General features: G+C 45.1%; 1 protein-coding gene across 4 annotated transcripts in view; it reads left to right on the top strand.

Annotated features, from left to right (window-relative positions):
- Positions 1-20,071, top strand: part of hpse2 (heparanase 2) — a 346,963-nt gene that overhangs the window by 223,782 nt on the left and 103,110 nt on the right. For all 4 annotated transcript variants that reach the window (XM_072557115.1, XM_072557114.1, XM_072557116.1 and 1 more), the window contains one exon: positions 11,636-11,750. In XM_072557115.1, coding sequence (XP_072413216.1) covers positions 11,636-11,750 — 115 coding nt within the window. The remainder of the gene's footprint in view (positions 1-11,635; positions 11,751-20,071) is intronic.

Below are 20,071 nucleotides of genomic sequence, written 5' to 3'. Positions count from 1 at the left end.
CTACTCCCTATGAAAGCGAATTTCGGATAAGGTGATGGCCCACTGTTAATCCAGAGACCCGGGTAATGCTCTGTGGGCCTGGGTTTAACTCCCTCCATGGCAGATGGTAGAATTTGAAATCAGTGCAAGTTGGAAATAAGAGTATAATGATGACCATTATCGGGGCAAAACCCATCTGGTTTGCTAATCTCCTTTTGGGAAGGAAGTCTGGCTTAGATGTGACTCCAGACCCACACCAATGTGTTTGACCTTGCTGTGTGGGCAATGAGGGATGGGTAATGAATGCTGGCCTAGCCAGCGATGCTAACATCCTGTGAATGAATTCAAGAACCTCCCTCATGTTCCCTGAGGAAATTAATAAAGTCTGAGAATTGAGGTATCTGAGGCCTGCTCTCTCTACACTATCAGGACTACATTGAGGATGTTGATTTTACACACAAACATTGGGGTGTGGAGTGGGAGTAGGTCACTTGGCCTCTCTAATCCAGCCAAGCCCTGAGGAGGCTTCCTAGCAAAGTTGACACAGTATAACAAAGATAATGGTGCAGGAGACAGGTAAATCTGAAGACTGGGGTGGACATTTTTAAGGTGAGAGTGTACACAGTGGGTGGTTCCTTTGTGGAATAAATTTCATAGAACAGAGAACATTACAGCTCAGTGCAGGCCCTTCAGCCCTCAATGCTGCGCCGACCTATGGAACCAATCTGAAGCCCATCTAACCTACACTATTCCATTCTCGCCCATATGTCATTCCAATGACATTTAAATGCCCTTAAAGGTGGCGAATCTACTACTGTTGTAATTGTACGCATATCCACCACTTCCTGAGGATACGTAGGTTAACTTACAACATTTAAAAGGCATTTAGATGGATACATGAATAGGAAAGGTTTGGAGGGATATGGGCCAAGTGCAGGCAGGTGGGATTATGGTCATCATGGACTGGTTGGACCAAAGGGTCTGTTTCTGTGCTGTATGACTATGTGACTCCATGTGGCCAAATCTGGTACTGATTAATAAAACGTATTTGGAAAACTGGAGGTTTGGAAGAGGAATTGGTGTCAGATCACTGGGATTATTGAAAAGTGTTTGCCCTGACGAGAACATGGTAGGTCAATAGTCTGAAAGATGTCAACAAGATTTGATGGAGGTTTTTCATCAGCCAGAGTAATTCTGTGAAATTATTATCCCCTATCCCATCTGTATTTTATCATTTTTTTAAGGATTGAAATTGTTCTTTCATGTAAAGACAATGCCTGTATAGACCATACGAACATAAGACATAGGAGCAGACATTAGGCCATTCAGCCCATCGAGTTTGCTCCACCAGTCAACCATGGCTGATAAGTTTCTCAACCCCATTCTCCCACATTCTCCCGTAACCCTTGATCCCCTTGATACTCAAGAACCTATCCATCTCTGTCTTAAATATACTCAATGACCTGGCCTCCACAGCCTCTGTGGCAGTGAATTCCATAGATTCCACACTCTCTGGCTGAAGATGTTTCTCCTTATCTCCATTCTAAAAGGTCTTCCCTTTAGTCTAAGGCTGTGCCCTCGGGTCCTAGTCTCTCCTACCAATTGAAACATCTTCCCAATATCTATTCTGTCCAGGCCATTCAGTATTCTGTAAGTTTCAATCAGTTCCCCCCTTCATCCTTCTAAGCTCTAGTGAGTTTAAACCCAGAATCCTCAAACGTTCTTCAGATGTTAAGCTTTTCATTCCTGGGGTCATTCTTGCACAACCCCTGCAGACCATGGGACTCCTCTCTCATTAGAGAGAGAGATGATTGGTGCTGGTTTGACCTGAGGGTCACTGTGCCTCAGGTGAGGGGAGAGGTTGAGGACAGTACAATAATGATCATTGTTGGAAGAAACTTATCTAAAATAGATGTGGAGCAGATGCTTCCTCTTCGTGGGACATTCTGGGATGTGAGGTCATAGCCTTAGGATAACGGGTAGCAAATTTAAAACAGAGTTGAGGAGAAACTATTTCTCCCAAAGGGTTGTGAATCTGGAATTTGGTACCTCAAAGTGCTGGGGCAGTGAGTAGATTACTTATAGTGTGGGAACAGGCCCTTTGGCCCAACAAGTCTATACCGACCCGCTGAAGCGCAATCCACCCAGACCCATTCCTCTACATTTACCCCTTCACCTAACACTACGGGCAATTTAGCATGGCCAATTCACCTAACCTGCGCATTTTTGGATTGTGGGAGGAAACGGGAGCACCCAGAGAAAACCCACGCAGATGCGGGGAGAATGTGCAAACTCTACACAGTCAGTCGCCTGAGGTGGGAATTGAACCTAGGTCTCTAGCAATGTGAGGCAGCAGTGCTAACCACTGTGCCACCGTGCCGCCCCAAATAAATATAAGGAGGAGTTAGACAGATATTTAATTGGTAATAGGTTATGGGGAGTCAACATGAAAGTGGGGGTGAGGAACAAATCAGCCATGATCCAATGGCAGAGCAGATTTGAGGGGCCGAATGGCCTAATTTTGTTTCTATATCTTATGAACTTATGGTTCACCGTAACCCTTTAGAAAAGGTAACTGCAGTCCTTACCTGGCCTGGCCCACATCAATGTGGTTGGCTCTTTAATGCACTCAGAGAGGGTGCAGGAATTGAGCTGATGCTGCATTGTCATCCAACTAACTGAGCTAAGCTACCGCCTACTTTCATATAGCATGTTATTGTATGGGATAGCATTTCATTCTCAGTCTCCGTGGTGTGAGCCGCAGGGACAGGCTAGTGGGTAACTCTGGTAAAAACAATGACTGCAGATGCTGAAAATCAAATACTGGATTAGTGGTGCTGGAAGAGCACTGCAGTTCAGGCAGCATCCAACGAGCAGCGAAATCAACGTTTCGGGCAAAAGCCCTTCATCAGGAATAAAGGCAGTGAGCCTGAAGCGTGGAGAAATAAGCTAGAGGAGGGTGGGGGTGGGGAGAGAGTAGCATAGAGTACAATGGGTGAGTGGGGGAGGAGATGAAGGTGATAGGTCAAGGAGGAGAGGGTGGAGTGGATAGGTGGAAAAGAAGATAGGCAGGTCTCCTTGACTTGTCCGACCTGCCTATCTTCTTTTCCACCTATCCACTCCACCCTCTCCTCCTTGACCTATCACCTTCATCTCCTCCCCCACTCACCCATTGTACTCTATGCTACTCTCTCCCCACCCCCACCCTCCTCTAGCTTATCTCTCCACGCTTCAGGCTCACTGCCTTTATTCCTGATGAAGGGCTTTTGCCCGAAACGTTGATTTCGCTGCTCGTTGGATGCTGCCTGAACTTCTGTGCTCTTCCAGCACCACTAATCCAGTAGTGGGTAACTCTGACCAGCAGTAACCACATTAATGTTCCCCTCAGCACTTGTTGAGGAAGGTCATTGTCAGAGAGAATCGTTGTGTCGTGATTGGACCTGAAGCCGAACTGGGTGTCCAGGCTGCTGCAGGAAATTAAAAGGTAGACAAGCAAGAGGCTGGAAGAACACAGCAAGTCAGGCAGCATCAGGAGATGGAGAAGTCAGCTTTTCACTGTGCCTCGGTACACGTGACAATAACTTCAATTCAATTCAATTCAATTCAAGTCAACATTTCAGGTGTAACCATTCTTCAGGACCGAGGGTGGGTGTGGGAGGAGCTGGAGATAAAGGGGGAGGTGGGGGCAGGGTGGGGAAGTGGGGATTGGTGAAGACAGGTAGAGGGCACGACCTGATTGGTCAATGGGAGGAATGAATCTGGTTGGTGGCAGGGAGAAAGGGTCGATGAGAGGAATGGAAAGGAGAGGGAGGAGCTGGGAAGAGAGTCGGGGGAAGGGGAGGGAGGTTATTTGAAATTGGGGAGCGCAATGTTGAGTCCTTTGGGCTCTAGGCTGCCCAGGCAGAAGATGAAGTGGTGTTCCTCCAATTTGCAGTTAACAATGGGAGAGGCTGGAAAGGGAGTGGTTAGGGGAATTAAAATGGGTGGTGACTGGGAGGTCCGGTCGGCCTCTGCGGGCCCGGCTGCGATGCTCGGCGAAATGTACCTTAAGTTTACTTTTAGTCTGCAGCTCCCCCAACACCCACCCCTAGTCCTGAAGAAGGGTTACACCTGAAACATCGACTTCTCCTAATCCTGTTGCTACCTGGCTTGCTGTGTTCTTCCAGCCTCCTGCCTATCTTGGATTCCAGCATCTGCAGTATTTTTTGTCTCTAACATGGGAAGTTAAGAAGCAAAGGAGCTCCAGTGTTCACAGTCGGCACGGTGGCTCAGTGGTTCTGCCTCACAGCACCGGGGTCCCAGGTTCGATTCCAGCCTTGGGCGACTGACTGTGTGGAGTTTGCACATTCTCCCCGTGTCTGCGTGGGTTTCCTCCGGGTGGTCCGGTTTCCATCCCACAGTCCAAAGATGTGCAGGTCAGGTGAATTGGACATGGTAAATTACCCATAGTATTAGGTGCATTAGTCAAAGGGAAATGGGTCTGGGTGGGTTACTCTTCGGAGGGTCGGTATGGACTGGTTGGGTTGAAGGGCCTGTTTCCACATTGTAGGGAATCTAAATAACCAGCAGGGTTATGGCAAGGAGCTGCTGCTGGATGGGCCTTGTTTCTTTCCTCATTTGCTTACAGAAGCATAAATAAAGAAATGGAATTGAATATCAGAGCAGATTACTATCTCTGTGCTGAAAACAAAAAAATGCTGGAGATCACACTGGGTCAGGCAGCAACCATGGAGGGAGAGCAAGATGACTCTTCAGAGCGGATGTGAAGTGGGGAGTGCTGGGGGAGAAGATGTTGAGAGTTCAGATTAACTGATCAGAACGTGAGAATGGCAGAACAACGGTGTGTCTAACTGCCAGATTGGAAAGAGCAAATAGTCCCATTGGAGTGGGCAGAGGGGAGAGAGGACACAGTGACAGAGAATGTAACCAGTAAAGCCAAAAGAAAGGGAAGGAGTGGAAATGGATTCACAATCTGAAGGTGTTGACCTCCAATTGAATACCGTGGCGCAGATGGAGACTATTCGGTCCATTGAGACTATACTAACACTTTTGAAGAGCAGTCCAGGTCACTGCACATGTTTTCACTCTCTCCATCCCCCTGTCTCCTGACACAGTCAAAACACATCATCACTTTCTGCTCTTGTCAACAAAATGGTTCAGGGTTTGTAGACTCTAAAAAATGTACGTTTGCCAAGCATGTTTATTAACAAAAGACTGCCCTTTTGTTAAATATGGGGGCAAGTGGTTTGATGGTTAGCACTGCTGCTTCACAGCACCTTGGACCCAGGTTCAATTCCACCCTCACGTGACTGTCTGTCCGTGTGGAGTTTGTACATTCTCCCTGTGGCTGCGTGGGTTTTCCCCAGGAGCTCCAGTTTCCTCCCACAGTCCAAAGCTGTGCAGGTTAGGTGAGTTGGTCATGGGGAATTGTCCATAGTGTCCAGGCTAGAATCATAGAATCCCTACAGTGTGGAAGCAGGCCATTTGGCCCAACAAGTCCATACCAGCCCTCCAAAGAGTATCCCACCCAGACCAATTCCCAAACCCTATTGCTCTACATTTCGCATGACCAATGCACCTAACCAACACATCCCTGAACACTATGGGCAATTTAGCATGGCCAATTCAATTAACCAGCACATCTTTGGACCATGGGAGGAAACCCATGCAGACACAGGGGGGACTGTGCAAACTCCACAGAGACAGTCGCCCACGGCTGGTTTTGAACCCAGGTCCCTGGCGTTGTGAGGTAGTAGTGCTAACCACTGAGCACTGTGCTGGGGTGGCTTGCCATGGGAAATGGTGGGCTGTTGTAGGGATGGGGTGGGTCAGGACAGGATACTTCTCTGAGGTCACTGTAGGCTGAACGGCCTCTTTATTACACTGTAGGGATTATGCGATTTGAGGTGTTGAAAAAGATAAATGACTTTTTGGACAATGTTTAGTAAATGTCTCCATTTGAGTACAATACATTTGGTGGACTATTTACACAGGCTGAAATAACAACAAACTCAAATAACTAGCTTTGTTTGGGAATGAGAGGAATGATCCATTGCTTGGTCCTAATGTGGAAATGTATGCATCAGTTCTTGGGACGTGGATGTTACTGACTGTGATAGGATTTTATGACCTGATGAGCAGTTTGATATAATTAAACAGTCTGTTAGGCATCTCCAAAGGGAAGGTGTGAGACATTTTAGGATAAGACTGGAGTCTGTCATAGGGTCAGGACAGTCCATCCCCTTTGCTAAACGATGTTCGTGAACCAGTTGAGCTCTTACCAGAATCCAATAGCTTCTCAATGAGTGACAAGCCTGAGTTAAAAAGTTGCCGTAGACCGAATGCACCATAAGGCTGCGGTTTCATTCAGAAGAGATTGAGAGAGATGGGGTGGGGGTGGGGGGTTTGGGGTGTGGGGGGATTTTGGGGGTGAGGGGATTGGGGATGGGGTGTTCGGGGGTATAGGATGGGTTCAGGGGATTGGCATTAAAGAGGGGGTGGGGTGGGTTCAAAGGATGGGGGTCAGGAGTGTGGGGGTGGGGTTCAGGGGGTGGGGTGCGTTCTGGGGTTGGGGGTATTCGGGTAGGTTTTAGGGTGTAGGAGGGTTTGGGGGTGAGGGGTTTTTGGGGGGTTCAGTGGGTGGGGGAATTTGGAGGATTTGGGGGAGGTGGTGATGGGTTCGGGGTTGGGGGGTTTGGGGGGTTGAGGTCTTCAGTGGGATGGGGGGTTTGGGTGGGGGTGGGGGGGTTAGAGTCATTGACTGAGGCAGAGTTAGAGAGAGCGTTGATCCGTGAGAGAAAGTCAGCACAAAGAAGGGCTTGGCACTTGCCCTTAGATGGTTCGGAAGTTCACACTGACCTTCTTCCTGCATCACGCCACACCCTGCTTCATCTTGGACACGGCACTGACCCAGGCTGCACTCTGTGCCCACACTGGCTGTGTCTGGTAGCAAGGTCCCACAGGGAGTCACTGAAAACAACATACGCTGGGCATCACATCAGGTCAGAGAGCGTCCATGGAGAGAGAGCAGGCAAACGTTCCCAGTCTAGATTCTAGTCAGAGCTGAAGTGAAGTGTGGAGGGGATGGCATTTATGGAATAGTGTTGGGGAGGGGTAGTGGAATTGGGTAGTGCTGGGGGAGAAAGGATGATGATAGATCACATTAAGAGGTCAGAATGGCTGAACAATGGTGTGTCTAACTACTAGACTGGAAAAAACAGACAGTCCCAGCGGAGCGGGTAGAGGAGAGAGAGGACATGATGACAGAGGATAGAACAAGTAAAGGGAAGGAATGGAAAAGGGTTCACCATTTGAAGGTGTTGAACTTAGTTTTAAGTCCAGAATGCTGTAAGGTGCCTAGTCTGAAGATGAAATGGTGTTCTTCCAGTTTGTGCTGTGATTCACTGGAACACTGCAGCATGCCGAGGACAGACACATGGGGCTTGTGAGCAGGACGCTGGGTTAAAATGACCGGCTACGCAGCTGGAAGAGGGAGTGAGCTGCTTTCCAGCACCATGTGCCAGTCTGGGAATTGGATAGCAAGCTTCTTATTCCTTTCCTCTGGCCATCTGTTTGAGAGTAACAGGAACATGATGCATGTTTCACGTAGAACAGTCCAGCACAGTAATTGTAACAAAATCAGCTGGGTGGACCTCTTAGAATGTGAGTTACCTGATTGGGGCTGTTAACCTGGTTCAATCGGGGAGCCCTGGCTGACAGATATAAACAAGAGCTTTTTTGTATTATTCATTTGTGGGACGTGGGCGTCGCTGGCTGGCCAGCATTGATAGCCTATCCCTATTTGCCCTTGAGAGGGTAGGGGTGAGCTGCCTTCTTGAATCGCTGTCGTCCACCTGCTGTGGGTTGACCCACAATGCCAGTAGGGAGGGAATTCCAGGATTTTGACCCAATGACTGTGAAGGAATGTCGGTATACTTCCAAATCAGGGTGGTGAGTGGCTTGGAGGGGAACTTGCAGGTGATGGTATTCCCAAGTACCTGCTCCCCTTGTCCTTCTAGATGGAAATTTTGTGGGTTTGGAAGATGCTGACTGAGGATCTTTGGTGAATTTCTGCAGTGCATCTTGTAGATAGTACACACTGCTGCTACTGAACACTGGTGGTGGAGGGATTGAATGTTTGTAGATGTGGTGTCAATCAAGTGGCAGCTTTGTCCTGGATGGTGTCAAGCTTCTTGAGTGTTGTTGGTACTGCCCCCATCCAGGCAAGTGGGGAGTATTCCACTCCTGAATTGTGCCTTGTGTTATGGACTAGGCCAGTCCACTCAAAACATTCTTAAGCAGGTAGCTCAGACCATAACTTTGCAATTTGTTCCAGTAAGTGTACTGGAACAGTGGAAATTACTTAGAGTAAGTTAGCTCGGTTGACTATTAGGTTTTAAAACAGAGAAAAATTTATTCACAAAATTACACAACGAAACACATTGAAAGAACAGAATAAAGAACCCCTACAGAACTTAGTCTATCCAAACTAGACTTAATTATGCTGTTCCAAATATACACAACAGTCCCAATAGGCAAACTCCCTTTTAAAACCAATATGAATGGAACACATGCCTACAGATTGAAGTTGAAGGGCAGAAAGAGAGAGAGAGAGAGAGAGAGAGAGAGAGAGCTTCCACACAGCTCCCTGTTGAACTCCTCACCAATTCAGTACTGAACTAAACTGCTCAGCGAGAGAGCTGACCACTCCCCTTTCATTATACAGATCACTTTTAAAACATGACCACTTTGGCCTGAAGTCTCTTCTGTTTACATATAAACAAAAGGCCTCTCAAAATCCTTTTCAATTCTTTACCAAACCAGGCTGATCGGAGCCCAGCCCAGTTTATTGCCGTCTGAGAAAAACCAAGAACAGAATCTCCTTGACCCAAGAAGCAGCTTTTAGGAAAAGAAAGGGACTAGCTTTGTGACACTTGTAGATGGTGGATAGACTTTGGGGTGTCAGGAGGTGAGTTAATCGCCGCATTATTCCTAGTCTCTGATTTGCTCTCGTAGCCACTGTGTTTATGTGGTGAGCCCAGTTGAGTTTCTGGTCACTGGTAACCCCAAGGATGTTGACATTCAGTGATGGCAATACTAATGAATGTCAACGGGTGTCAGGGGTTCAGTTCACTCTAAGACCTAGCCCTGAGGGAGCTGGATCAGTGTTAAGGACTCTCCACATGTGATTAAAGGTGATTTGGTGACAAGATACTGACCTCTGTGGAATTATTTCATAGGCCCTTTGGCTCACCATGTCTGCATCGACCATGATGCCATCCTAAACTAATCCCATCCATCTGCCCATGCTCCAAACCCTCTATTCCTACCTGTGCACCTGTCTGTCTCAAGATCTCCTAATAATTGCTTTCGTATCTGCTTCACCCACCTTTCCTGACAACGTGTTCCAGACACCTCTGCGTAAAACATTTACCTCACACATCCCCTTTAAGCTTTCCTCCTCTCACCTTAAACCCAGCTGGATTACTCCTGGTGCTATGAGCTAGCGAGGGCAGGACTAGGGGGATAGAGCAGAGGGATAGGTTTTATATAGCTCTATCAGGTCGCCCCTCAGCCTCTGGTGATCTAGCCAAAACAGTCCAAGTTTGTCCAACCTCTCCTTACATTTAATACACTCAATCCAGGCACCATCCTGGTAAATCTCTTCGGACCCTGTCCAACGCCTTCACCTTCTTTCTATAGTGTGGTGATCAGATCCAAACGTGATCTGACCAAAGTCTTATACAGCTGCCACATGACTTGCCACCTTCTATATTCAATGCCCGACTGATGAAGGCAAGCATGCTGTATGCCTTCTTTACTACCTTATCCGATGGTGATGCCACTTCCAAGGAGCTATGGACTTGGACCCCAGGATCCCTCTGTATATCAATGTTCTTAAGGGTTTAGCTATTTACTGGATACTTGCATTTGACCTCCCAAAATGCATCACCTCACACTTGTCTGGATTAAACTCCATCTACCATTACTTCCAGCCAACATTGGAACTGATGGACCTCATAGAATAGGAGTTCCCTGACTTGGGGCTGTTAACCTGGTCCAATCAAGGAGCCCTACTGATTCCAACTGATTTGTATCCTACTGTATTGTTTGATATCCTTTCTCGCTGTCCACAACTGCAACAATTTTCATATCATGTACAAACTAACTAATCAGACTACACCATTTTCATTCAAACCATTTATTTATGCAGAGGAGCCTTGATTATCCGGCATTCAGTTATCTGAATATCAGCTTATCCAGCAAGATCGTAAAGTCTCGATGCTTGGCTGAACTATGTTCTCTGGCATTCAATTATCCGGAATTCGATGAACTGAATTAAATACTCCCCACCCGTGTCCTTCAGATAATCGAGGTTTCTCTGTATTACAAACAACAGAACACAGATCCTTCCGGATAAACACTGGTCAGACCCCTCCAGTCCTCCACAACTACTCTCTGTCCTCTATGACCAAACCAATTTTGTATCCAACTTGCCAACTCACCATGGATTCCGATAATTTTGTCTTCTGGACCAACCTACCATGAGGCACTTGTAAAATGTTTCAGTAATGTCAAGGTAGGCAACATTCGACCGTCATCAATCATCTTCCTCACTTCCTCAAAAAACTCAATCAAATTTGTGAGGCAAGACCTCCCCCACATAAAGTCGTGCTGACTGTCCTGAATAAATCCAGTCTTGCAAGTTAATGGTCAGGAGCACAGTATGAGGGCTAGCTCCCAGCTCGCTGTGTTATGCGTTGAACTTTAAACATCGGACAATCTCTGTCCTGGCAAACATTGCCTTCTCTGCAGTTACTCAATGCCTGAGAAAGGTAACCAGGAGCTTGGATGATAATTACTGCAGTGTAGAATCACTGTGTGGGAGAGTGCAGAAGCTGTTTACAAGAAATATTCCAGGAATGAGGAGCTTCAGTGATGAGGATAGATTGGAGAATTTGGGACTGTTCCCCTCGGAGAGAAGGAGGTGGAGAGGAGATTTGCTCGAGGTTTTCAAAATTGTGAACGGGGCTGGACAGAGTAGATAGGGAGAGGCACAAAGAACAAAAACAAGCTGGGGGTGGGGGGGGGGTGGGAGTTGATTTAAATTGATGTGCAAATGAAGCAAGGATGATGTGTGAAAAAAAGCACTCATTCACACTGCGAGTACTTAAGAGTCTGGAATGAATTGCCTGGAAATGTGGTGGAAGCAGGTTCAATTAAAGAGGGAGTGGGAGGGTTATTCGTCTAGACATAGAGCGTACGGAAAAGGGAAAGTGCAGGAGATTGGCACTAGGGGATAGAACGTGTGCATGGGCTGAATGGCCTCCTTCCATGCAGCAATAATTCTCTGATTGTGTGAAAAGCTGCTCCACCTAATTTTAGGCCAGACACCACAGATCTTATTGGACAAAACACTTCAATTAAAAATAGGACAATTCTTCCCACGCTCTGTTACGCAATAAAGTAGGCTCCGAATTATGTGGAAAATATGAAGTAGATATTTCTCCAGATTCCAGCGCAGTTCATTCCAAACAGAGTTTATTGTCTGAAGCTCGTTAATTCTGGTGATTGCTGCATCTTTATATTGAGTCTGTTTCCCACAGTGCACTGCCACAGGCAAGGACTGACTTTCTCTGCCTCTATCCCTCTATAGGTGGTTAAATACTTTGGGAATGTCAGCCAAGCAGGGGATAGATGTGGTGATTCGTAATTCCTTCTTTGACCATGGATATAATCACCTTGTGGATCAGAACTTCAACCCTTTACCGGTAAGCTTGGAACCATCTTCTCTCCTTACAATGTCACTCTTTAGAAACTTAAGGCATGTAGGAATAGGCAAAACAAATCTTCTATAGTCCCACACTCTCAAATGTAAGATCATAAGATGAGAAATAGGCCATTGGGCCCACTCCGCAAGACTGTGGCCTTACAGATAAGGACAACAGATTTCCTTCCCTGAAGTACATTAGTAAACCAGATAGGCTTTTACAGCAATACTTATACAGTCAACATGAGGCTGACCTTTATCATAGAATCCCTACAGCATGGAAGCAGGCTATTCAGCCCATACCAACCCTCCATAGAGTATTCCCCCCGCCCCAACCCCGTGATCCTGTATTTCCCACGGCTAATCCACCTAGCTGACACATCCCTGGACATGGTGGGCAATTTAGCATAGCCTTTCCACCTCACCTACACATCTTAGGACTGTGGGAGCAACCAGAGGGAACCCACACAGCTAAAGGGAGAATGTGCAAACACCCCACAGGCAGTCAACTGAGGGTGGAATCAAACTTGGATCCCTGGCACTGTGAGGCAGCAGTGCTAACTACTGAGCCACTGTACTGCCCTTTTAACTGAATACAAGTTTTACCATCTGTTATGGTGAAATTTGAACTCACATCCCCTAAAGGCCCAGGTCTCTGGATTACTACTTAAGTGACATTACCATTATGCCACCTCTCTCTTACCCATTACAGCTTAAAGGAAATTCTAGCCCAGTATGAGTTCCTTTAGTCCCCAAAGCTCTCCAAGATTAATGGAAATTGAGTAGAATTCTTTCAATTCCTCCCTTATTCCATAATTACCAAATTCTAGGTGAAAAACCAACAGTCAAATATCAAATAGAGGTGCAATTGTTCTGAGTAATTGTAAAGTTCTGGGATGAAATGCCCCATCCTCAAATGATATTCAGAGTTATATTTTCTGCATAGTGCCGGTGTGGAGGAGGAGAGGATGGGAATTAAAATCCTTCACGTTCTTCCACATAGAATAAGCTTACCTGCAAATCCTTCAGCATCTTTCACAAGGCATAAGGGTTCATTGTTCAAATAATCCAATTGTCTCCAAGCAAAGGCAGGCCAGCAAGACAAATGCAAATATAGCACCAAGTAAGAAAGGAAGAGCAACCTTTATATAGCACCTGGCATGACCTTGGATGTCTCAAAAAGCCTTTGAGCTGATGAAGTGTTGTTGTTGTAAGTAAGGCAGGCAATTTACACACAAACTGTAATAAGGTCACATCAAAATAGTCTTTTGTGGTGTTGCTTGAGGGTTAAATATTGGCCAAGCATTGGGAAGAACTCTAATGTTCCTCTGTGAAACTGTGGGGAGGTGATGGCCTAGTGGTATTAACGCTTGATTGATAATCCAGATAACAGTTCGGGGATCTGGATTCAAACCCTGCCACAGAAGATGGTGGAATTTAAATTCAATTAAAATTTTAGAATTAAGACTCTGAGGATGACCATGAATCTATTGTTGGGGGAAAGCCCCAACTGGTATGACTAATGTCCTTACCTGGTCTGACCTACATGTGACTCCAGACCCACAGCAATGTGGTTAACTCTCTACTGCCCTGTGGGCAATTAAGGATGGGTGATAATTGCTGGCATTGCCAGCAACTCCCTCACCCTATGAATGGGTTTTTAAAAAAATGATGTTTAATGACCTCCCAGGGGAGCAAATGAGCCCTCATTTTAACACTTCAACACAACCTGGCAAATCTGACTTCCTCGCTACATTACCCATGGAGTAGCCTGGGCCTTCGTGCTCAGTCCTTTGAATGTACAACCTCACGTTTCAGGGAGAGTCCACACAGACCTGAATCCTATAAACCCGATCCATATATTTACATATTGTTGCCACGGTGATGTTAAACCTCTGGGCTTTCTTTCCTTTGGAATGCAGTGAACGTGGAAAAGAATCCAATTTTAAAATTAAGCATTTTTCGTTGCTGCTGTCAAAGAGTCAATTGTGAGCTAATTGAATCTCCATAAGTAGTTTGGAGCTTATTTTATTGGCGTCTTCATTTTATAACCCGTCATGTCTTTAGAAGTCAGTCCCTGTGGTACAACTCTTTCATGTTTATTGGCTCATAAAATTTCACCTGGAAATTTAATAGGGTGCCTTGGCAGAGTTATCCATTTCGCACAGAAAAGCACACGCTTTTTATTCCCTAACATGCATCTCAGAACAAGAAGAGGCCATTGAGTCCATCCAGCCTGGCTTCTGCCTCACACACAATTATTCAATTCCCAAGCCCATGTGGGAATGTTTCTTAAGTCAACAGGTTTTCTGTTGTAACATGCATTTCGTTAATGTGAGTTCACTGCAATGTGATCAACGAATTGGGGATACTGTTTCTAACAGTCTTTTAGAACGTGTTTTTGTAACGTGATTACATTTCGCTGTTTGTAAAGCATGAATTTTTCTATAACGCGGGACTGCAGAAGAACACAACCATGCATTATGGAAGAACTGCCTGTAGGAGAGAGAGAATTAAAAGCTTCAATTTGTGTCTCCCACGTCTTAATTCTCTTTCTCGCACAAACCTTGCTGATAATTCTCCTGATTTTCAAATTAAGTCATTAGTTAGCATATAAAGAGCTGGACTTTATAGCTCTCTGTAGACGAAAAGGTCATTTCTTCATCTTTGACTTCTTCACTTTATGACCTGAGATGGCCAGAGCGAGATAGAGGAAAAGACAGAAGGGAGTTCCTCTATAAAAAGAACCACCTACCAGAGTAGGGAACTTTAAGCAAATGGTCTCATTCATCCCTGTTTTTACTAAAAGATAAATTTGACCCCTTGCCCTCTTTGGTTTTCCTGTCCTTCAGAGTGCTGCTGTATCATATTATTGATTCTCTTCATTTTTTTTAAAGGTTCATATTTCATCAATTAACATTTCTCCCCCCTTGCGATAGATCTATAATCTTGCAGTTTTCCCATTATTTATTCAAAAGTGCAGTTTGCTGAAACCTTTGATCTGTCTCACATTTTGAGTCTGCAATTAACTTTTGAAAAATCCCCCAAAAAATTGCTCTTTACATCACATGTTGAGCTGCATGTGTTTGAATGATAAACTCTAGATTAAAATACATCACTATAGTTCTGTATCTTTAATAGAGACGTTCTAGGAATCATATTATTTCACTTGGAATAGCTTTTCCTGCAAAGCTCTGAGTGCATTTGCAGTTGGAATCCTGTAGAATCTTCAAATCAGAGGAATGTCTTTGTTTCAATAGATATCAGCCTGTTTGCTGATCAACAAAGATACAAAATAAAAGGGCATCTTTATAGTTAACATTGCTTTATGAAAACTCCATCCTACCCTTTCCCTTTCCCAAACCAACATCCACTCTCTCAAAATGGATAATATATTTTAAGAGGCATCTTGATAGATATATGGGTAGGCAGGGAATAGTGGGACACAGACCATGTGGGGACAGGAGCTTTATCATTTAGAAAGGCATCATGTGTCAGTGCAGGCCTGGTGGGCCGAAGGGCCTATTCCTATGCTGCATTGTTCTTTGTTGTGCTGAACAGTTACAGGGTTATGTCTTACTATTTTTCCCCTGAGAGCTATCAGGATGAAACACCCATGGGACTGGACATAACCAGGTTTCTCCTCCAAAGAGCCAGCAAAAGATGGGCTGAACTGCCTCCCTCTGTTCTTTAAGATTCATAAAGCAAAGGGGAAGTCATTTTGAATGTAAAGAGAATGTGTGTGTGTGCGTATGTATTTGTGTGTGGGGGTATATGTATGTGTGTGTGCATATAAGTGTATTTGTACATGTATGTGCATCTCTGTGTCTGTGAGTGTGTGCATATGTGTGTCTGTGCATGTGTATGTGTGTATGTGTGTGGCTGTGTCTCTGTGTCTAGTGAGAGACTGCATGTGTGTCTGTGTGTCTCTCTATTTTTGTGTGTCTGTGTGTATGAGTGTGTACGTATGTACACTTTCCTGATGAAGGGCTTATGCCCGAAACATCGACTCTCCTGCTCCTCGGATGCTGCTTGACCTGCTGCGCTTTTCCAGCACCACACTCTCAATTGTGTACATATGTGTGTGTCTGTGTGCTTGTGTGTCTTTGTGCATATGTGTGCATCTATATGTGAATGTGTATACCTGTGTGTGCATCTGTGTGTGTGTGAGAGAGAGTGTGTCTGTGTGTGTGTAACGTGTGTGTGAAATATAGAGTGTGCATATGTGTATGTTATAGCGAGTTTTGAGAAGATATGTGTATGTGTGAGAGAGTATGTATGTGTGTATGTGTGAGAAAGTGTGTGCCTGTCTGTGTGCTCTGTGTGTATGTGTGTGTGTGCTGTGAATGTGTGTGTCTGTGTGTGTCTTTGTGCTTTGTGAGTGTATGTCTGTGTGCTCTGTGTGTGTGTCTGTATGCTGTGTATGTGTGTGCGTGTGCGCCTGAGAAAGTGTGTGCCTGTCTGTGTGCTCTGTGTTTATGTGTGTGTGTGCTGTGAATGTGTGTGTCTGTGTGTGTCTTTGTGCTTTGTGAGTGTATGTCTGTGTGCTCTGTGTGTGTGTCTGTATGCTGTGTATGTGTGTGTGTGTGTGTGTGTCTCTGTGTGTGTGCTGTGAATGTGTGTGTCTGTGTGTGTCTTTGTGCTTTGTATGTGTATGTCTGTGTGCTCTGTGCTCTGTATGTCTGTGTGTGTGTGTGTGTGTGTGTTCATTCTGTTGTGCAACGCTTGCAATAGTGGCTTCATAGAGCTCAGGGACGTCTTACAATTTTTCCCGTGGGAGCTATCAGGAAGATGAAAGAGGTGCTAGTTTATGATTTGGAATGTAAAACGGTATCACAGAGCTGCAATCTGAAACATTATCTTCATGTCACTCCAGCTGGCAGAGGTTGTTGCCAGAACAGCACATGTGGGCTTGGCTTTGTCTCTGTATACTGCTCCTGAAAGACACGGAATCTGAGAGGCAGCTACCAGCCTGTGCTTCTAGCCCCTCGTTAGTCTCTGCGTGCTTCGGTATAGCTATCGACTGAGATTAATATACAAGATAATTTCTAAAGTTGTGTGTCTGAAAACCAATATTGCTAAGCCACATATATAAAAATAAAATACTGGTGAGAGTCTTCCTGTAATTAATTTTAAAAAGTACTGTAACCTGCTGATTCTGCGGACCCTGCCTCAGATCCATTCTATTGGCTGTTGTGATTTAGAACATGGTTCTCTCACATCTGGATTGAACACTGGAATTCAACTTAGATGGAAGCAAAGAAAACTCTCTCAGCTGACTCTCAAGGTCATAGAGGAGGAGAGTTTATTTCAAACCCTGTGCTATCATTAGGATTGACTGGAAGACATGGAACAAATGGTGACAGAATCAAACACACTCATCAGTGAATAAAGGGATGGTGTGTTAAACATTTAAGAACACAATTCCGACCAATAAATATGAGACTTTTGCACAAACCTAAACACTGTATACATGGGTATTTACACAAGAATTGATCATCTACCTCTGCAAATGTCGGACGATATGATTCCCACTTTTAAATGGCAGCACTACACAACGCCATAAGGGAAAGAGGAGACAGAAGCTGAAAAGAAATGTGATTAAGGGGCAAGACAAGTGTATTGTCTTGGAGACACAGCCACAAGTGTAAGGGTTATCTTTTGACGGGTAAGATCAATCCAACAGGATCCTCAGGTAAACATCTTTGAGTGTATATCCAGCTGAAGACCAATGATTGTATCTGTGCTCTTCAAAAATATAATCAAGGACATTATGTGGTATTACATTTAGAAGATACAAATACAGACAATATCTAGTAAATGAGTGTGATTTTGTCCCTCTGCCTCACCCATACAGAGTCAGACATGCAAACCCACAAGGATACTCAGTAGTGGTTATGGAATTGGTAGGTTCCTCTGACATACACAGTTCTTTCTGCATGAAATAATGCCTTCTTTGGTTTAATGAATGTCCCTTCACAAACAAAGAGTTGGTTAACCAATTTGGAGAAAGCAGAAGGTGATACATAAACTCAAGTATAATGAGGAAAAGCTCAATAAATCACTGCTGGGCTTAGTTTTAATGGAGCACAAATGTCCAGTTGCAATGAGGCTCCCACTGATTACAATGGAATACATCACTGCTGCCTCACAGCACCAGGGACCTGGGTTCAATTCCAGCCTTGAGTGACTGTCCCTGTGTGGAGTTTGCACATTCTCCCCGTGTCTGCATGAGTTTCCTCCTACAATCCAAAGATGTGCAGGTCAGGTAAATTGGCTATGCTAAATTGCTCATAGAGTTAGGTGCATTAGTCAGGGGTAAATATAGGGTAAGGGAGTGGGTCTGGGTGGTTACTCTCTGGAGGGTCAGCGTGAAGTTGTTGGGCTAAATGACCTGTTTCCATACTGTGGGGAATCTAATCTAACTAAGGGTCATGAGGCTAAAGGAGGTCGATTGGTTAGCTCCCATTTTAGATTCCTTTTACTTCCCAACGGGACGTTTCCCCAAAACGGTTCCATTAGCAAGACACACACACACACACACACACGTACACACACACGGAGTGCACACGCATGCACACACACACACATGCAGAGCACGCACATGCGCACATGCACAGAGCACACACACTCAGAGCAAACAGAGTATATACACACACACACAGAGTGCACACAAAGTGCACACACACACACAAACATTTACAAAGCTGTTGCCAGGGCTGGAGGATTTGAGCTATAGGAAGAGGGTGAATAGACTGGCGCTATTTTCCCTGGAGCATCGGAGGCTGAGGGATGACCTGATAGAGGTTTATAAAATCATGAGGCACGTCGATAGGATAAATAGACAAGGTGTTTTCCTGGGTTTGGTGAGGGAGTCTCGAACTAGAGGGCATAGGTTTAGGGTGTGGAGGAAAGATTTAAAAGCGACCTAACGGGCAACTTTTGCACACCGAGGGGATGGGTGTATGGAATGAGCTACCAGAAGAAGTGGTGGAGTTGGTACAATTATAGTATTTAAAAGACATCTGGATGGGTATATGAATAAGAAGCATTTAGAGGAATATGGGCCAAGTGCTGGCAAATGGGGGTGGCACAGTGGCCCAGTGGTTAGCACTGCTGCCTCACAGTGCCAGGGACCTGGTTCGATTCCAGCCTTGGGCAACTGTCTGTGTGGAGGTTGCCATTCTCCCATGTCTGCATGGGTTTGCTCTGGTTTCCTCCCACAATCAGGTGTGCAGGTCAGGTGAATTGGCTGTGCTAAATTGCCCATAGTGTCCAGGGATCAGTACGTTAGGTACATTAGTTAGGGGAATGCATCTGGGTGGGTTACTCTTCAGAGGATCAGTGTGGACTTGTTGGGCCAAAGGGCCTGTTTCCAGACTGTAGGGATTCTATAAACAATTAGTTTAGGATATCTGGTCAACATGGATGAGTTGGACTGAAGGGTGTGTTTCCGTGCTGTACAGCTCTGTGACTCTATCTGCATGCACACACACACATACACGCAAATAAACTCACACACATACAGTTATTTGATGCAAATTTTAGAATTTTCAATCAATTCCTCTCTCATAGCTGGGAGACTCCTCATGGAATTCCTGGAAACTTGACTTGTTATTTGCTACTAAACATTCTGGGAATTCTGAAGGAGGGCTGAAACGACTCTTTCTGGAAGGAGCAGGCTTGATCACAGATGCAGTGAGTTCGCGCCCACTCTACCTCACTCCTGACATACCACAAGCTTAAACTATTCATTATGTGGAACAAAATTTTGATATGTGGGCCCACAACCCCAATTTAAAGTATTTTAAAGACTTAATTATATAGCAAAGTCTACGTTCTGGAAGGAATATTGCTTTGCGATGGCATCCTGAGGAAGCTGTAATGAGATTAGAGAAGCCACAGTAAATCTGCAATTAATCCATTTTCTCCTCAGTGGAGGAGGTTTGCCTGTATCAGATTGGGTCTGCTGGAAAGTCTCGAGTCATTGTATGTGGCTGTGTTATGAGAAGTCGTGTTGAAGCCACACAGGAAATGCAAACAAGTAACCAATGTGAGGTCTACCCTCCTAGACACACACCCATTCAAACAAATCTGCTTCCCCTCCTCCCCAGCCCACTCACATATCCTTTTCATTATGACTTTTAATGTTGAAACAAAATTGAGGTAAGCTCTGCTTTCAAATTAGCAGTACGTAGGTGACTGTCAAAGGTCCATAGGGTAGGACACCATCAGGGTTGAAACAATTTGGGGTCAAAGTTTTGACTAAATTTTAAGGATCGCAGTAGGAAAGGAAGTCTGAGAGCAAACAGAGACTCCACT

The sequence above is a fragment of the Chiloscyllium punctatum genome, chromosome 38 (assembly GCF_047496795.1).
Source record: "Chiloscyllium punctatum isolate Juve2018m chromosome 38, sChiPun1.3, whole genome shotgun sequence".
In the NCBI taxonomy this organism is placed as follows: Eukaryota; Metazoa; Chordata; class Chondrichthyes; order Orectolobiformes; family Hemiscylliidae; genus Chiloscyllium; species Chiloscyllium punctatum.
This window is presented reverse-complemented; position numbering and strand designations above follow the sequence as displayed.